Raw genomic sequence first — 3,700 nt, 5'->3', positions numbered from 1 at the left:
ATACTTGTAAAAACTCCAGTTACGAACTCTGGTTGTTGACCATGGAAAATTTGGAGCTTGTGTTTATTTTATTTTGTAAGTCTGCAATTTGTCCGTGACATTAGTACTAGTCTAAACAAGGCCTAAAATAAATCACGCTTTCTACGAGTTGTCAGAAGCCTCCTCAATTTTGTACTCCACAGAAACTGACAAAAAGAATCCCAGCGTGATATTGGATTGGCATAAACAAATCGAGTAAACCCATCCAAAAGGCACTAAAAAATCCTAGCCGTACAGTGCTGCCCAATCAGGAGCAGCGCGGCGCATCATTGCGTGGCGCCGGAGAGAATCCAAAAGACCAAAAGCGACGAGCACGCATCGCTCGCCCAGTCACCCTCCGTCCGACCAGCCCGCCTCTATCGGATCCGCCCAACCGCCACCCGCGAACCCGACAGCGGCCGCCGGCCCCGTCGCCGCGAGGGGGAGGAGGAGGAGGGGGCGGCGCGATGGACGACGGCGGGATCCAGGAGGAGCCGCCGTCGGCGCGGTTCCTGACGCCGACGCGCTCGGGGGGCACCCGCTGGGTGGACGGCAGCGAGGTCGACTCGTCCGAGTCCGCTGCGTTTTCGCTCGGCGACGAGCGATCGGGGGAGACTGTCTCCGCCGAGGGGAGCGCCGCGGCCACGGGCCCGGCGTCGCGGGTGTCCTCCGGCACGTTCCGGCGCCGGCTCGGCAAGCGGCCCCGGCGGGTGGACTCGCTCGACGTCGAGGCCATGAGCGTCCGCGGCGCGCACGGGCACAGCAGCAAGGTGCGTCCGCGAATCGAAATCCTCGGTAGCGTTCTGCTCGCGCGCCTCTGGCAGCCTGGTGCGCGAGAATTCCAACTTAAAATAATGCGGGCGTTGACCATTTCATTGGTTAGCGCAATGAATGGTAAGATGAATCGGGGGTGATCGCTTGGGGCTTGCTAGATGCCTGTTGATGAAACTTTTGAACAATTTTGGATTGGTGTTACGGTGGTAGCATCGGCTCTACTTCTGGATTCACCTATCCATGGATTCCCACATCCGTGTCTGGGATATGGGAACACGTGCTTTTCAGATGCTAATAATATTCTAGCACAGTAGTAATTGCTCAAGAATCATGATCCCAAATGACTGAAACATCCAAGCTCCACTTTGCGCCAGGAATTGACGATGTTAAGCACCATCGCGATGGCTTTTCAAACCCTCGGCGTGGTCTACGGAGACATGGGAACAAGCCCTCTCTACGTCTTCAGTGATGTGTTCAGCAAGGTGCCCATAAAGTCGGAGGTTGAGATCTTGGGAGCGCTTTCGCTGGTCATGTACACAATCGCGTTAATACCTTTTGCGAAATACGTGTTTATTGTGCTCAAAGCTAATGACAATGGTGAAGGTAGGATAAGCCTTGTGCAATTTTGATTTCATTATATCATGACTAGCATTGGCTGGTATGCCCCTCGCTGGGTTGGTTAACTTACTGATGGTCCTCATGGTTGCAGGGGGCACTTTTGCACTTTATTCATTGATTTGCAGGTATGCAAAAGTTAGCCTGCTTCCGAATCAGCAGCGTGTGGATGAAGATATATCTAGTTTTAGGCTCAGGTTGCCAACTCCTGAACTTGAGCGTGCTATGTTTGTCAAAGACTGCCTAGAAAAGAAGCCGCTCTTCAAGAACATTCTCCTGTTCTTGGTTCTGATGGGGACTTCCATGGTGATTGGCGACGGCATTCTCACTCCGTCAATGTCAGGTGTTTCATACAGTCTGGTGGTCCTAGTTTGCTCCATTAGTAGATGTTATGTAACTGCTGTTTGCGCCTGACCCTCTTTTTGTTTCTGTTTTTAGTCATGTCTGCTGTCAGTGGTCTCCAGGGTAGAGTTCCAGGATTTGACGCAGGTTTGATACTCCATATTTAATCCCATTCTTATATCTACAGCATTTTACTCTTTTTATTGGTTTACTGACCAAACAGATCTTTTCATTTATTTGGTAAAAGGATTATGTGTGCCTTATTTTCCACCCTTTCTTCTTTTTCTTGTCTGCAGATGCTGTTGTTCTTGTCTCCATCATAGTTCTTCTGCTACTGTTCAGCGTGCAGAGGTTCGGGACTGGCAAAGTTGGATTCATGTTTGCTCCTATTTTGGGACTCTGGTTTATTAATTTGGGCTCTGTCGGAATATATAATATTGTTAAGTATGATATATCTGTTGTGAGAGCACTCAATCCGGCGTATATATACTTGTTTTTCCAAACAAATGGCATGAAGGCATGGTCAGCTCTTGGTGGTTGTGTCCTGTGCATCACAGGTGCCTCCTTTCTTCAGCAACAGCATTCCACTCTTATTTTGGTGTCATTTGAAGAAAGGGCTGGTTTTGCACTCAACAGTCAATATTTTTGAACTCTTGCATAACCAAGAACGTTTTTTCGAGAACAAAACAATAACATGAGTGATGAAAATGCTCTTTCCTCAGCTGTACCATTTTGTATCTAGCATCAGTGCATCCTTTAGTAGAGTTTCCATCACTTGTTCAGTGTTGCAGTGTTGCTATACCATCCTTGCCACTTATGCTGAAAAAAAATGATAGTTTTTTCATTGATTTGGTCATTCATTAAAACCTGACATAAAAAAAGTTTTATTTGTAAACTTAACTCACTACCTTATATACCTTTAGGAGCTGAAGCAATGTTTGCTGATTTGGGCCATTTCTCTGTCAAATCAATACAGGTTACCCCCTCCCTTTTGTGTTTTTTACATGATATTCTGTACATTTTGTTCATTATCTGACATGCTCAGTTTCACTACTATTTTTCCCCCTTTTGGGGTTCCAGGTAGCATTTACCGCTGTCGTATTCCCCTGTCTGCTTATTGCTTACATGGGCCAAGCTGCATTTTTGATGAAAAATCCGCTTGCTGTAGAAAGAATATTTTATGATTCTTTACCAGGTAAAACTTTCAACTGGTAATAAATGTATCAGGTTGATCTGTGTTATAATCACTCTAAATTATTTATGTGAGATTTACTATATAAGTCTAAGCTTTGATGTGCAAAGCAGGAGTTCTATTCTGGCCAGTATTTGTGATTGCTACACTTGCTGCTATGATTGCCAGCCAAGCAATGATATCTGCAACATTCTCTTGCATAAAGCAGGCAATGGCTCTGGGCTGCTTTCCTAGGATTAAGATAATCCATACTTCCAAGAAAATCATGGGCCAGATTTACATACCTGTGATGAATTGGTTTCTTATGGTCATGTGCATCATCATTGTGGCCACTTTCAGGAGTACCAATGATATCGCCAATGCCTATGGTTAGTCCCCCCCCCCCCACCCCCACCCCCACACACACCAAAAAAAAATGTCCATTTCATGTACTATGTTTCACTATAATCAACTTATGACTAGGCAGACTTGCTACTATTGCATTGTACTATTGCCCCCTGCCGCCCCACCAGTTGGCGGCAGGGGGCCTGCCGCCCGGCAGGGGGGCGGCAGGCTCCCTCTAAGGACCTCTGCGCAAAAAAATTTTATTTTTATTTACATATAGGTCCCTACCGCCCACCTGCCGGGCGGTAGGCCCCCCTGCCGCCCCCCTGCCGGGCGGTACGGGTATAGATCTGTAAAACCTAAATCCAAAAATATATTTCTGTAATTTTTTTTGAAAAATGCAAAAATAAAAAAGGCGCGTGCGTGCGTGCGAGG

At 46.9% G+C, this 3,700-nt stretch overlaps 1 protein-coding gene across 1 annotated transcript; it reads left to right on the top strand.

Moving 5' to 3' along the window:
• Window positions 1-320: 320 nt before the first annotated feature.
• On the top strand, window positions 321-3,343 carry LOC120678417 (potassium transporter 23-like). The gene is made up of 8 exons (XM_039959605.1): window positions 321-788; window positions 1,167-1,395; window positions 1,502-1,750; window positions 1,846-1,896; window positions 2,046-2,306; window positions 2,673-2,725; window positions 2,830-2,944; window positions 3,055-3,343. The coding sequence occupies exons 1-8, from the start codon at window positions 486-488 to the stop codon at window positions 3,312-3,314; spliced, it is 1,521 nt and encodes a 506-aa protein (XP_039815539.1). The 5' UTR covers window positions 321-485; the 3' UTR covers window positions 3,315-3,343.
• Window positions 3,344-3,700: the final 357 nt, after the last annotated feature.

Source organism: Panicum virgatum, chromosome 2K (assembly GCF_016808335.1).
Source record: "Panicum virgatum strain AP13 chromosome 2K, P.virgatum_v5, whole genome shotgun sequence".
In the NCBI taxonomy this organism is placed as follows: Eukaryota; Viridiplantae; Streptophyta; class Magnoliopsida; order Poales; family Poaceae; genus Panicum; species Panicum virgatum.
Note: the sequence above shows the minus strand (reverse complement) of the source record. Positions and strands in the feature narration are given on the sequence as shown.

Bases quoted from the DNA above. Each gene is read 5' to 3' on its own strand.
- LOC120678417 (XM_039959605.1), top strand. From the start codon at position 486: ATGGACGACGGCGGGATCCAGGAGGAGCCGCCGTCGGCGCGGTTCCTG. The intron at 1,751-1,845 runs GTGTTTCATACA...TTCTGTTTTTAG, and splicing joins TCTCACTCCGTCAATGTCAG to TCATGTCTGCTGTCAGTGGT. The intron at 2,945-3,054 runs GTAAAACTTTCA...TGTGCAAAGCAG, and splicing joins ATTTTATGATTCTTTACCAG to GAGTTCTATTCTGGCCAGTA.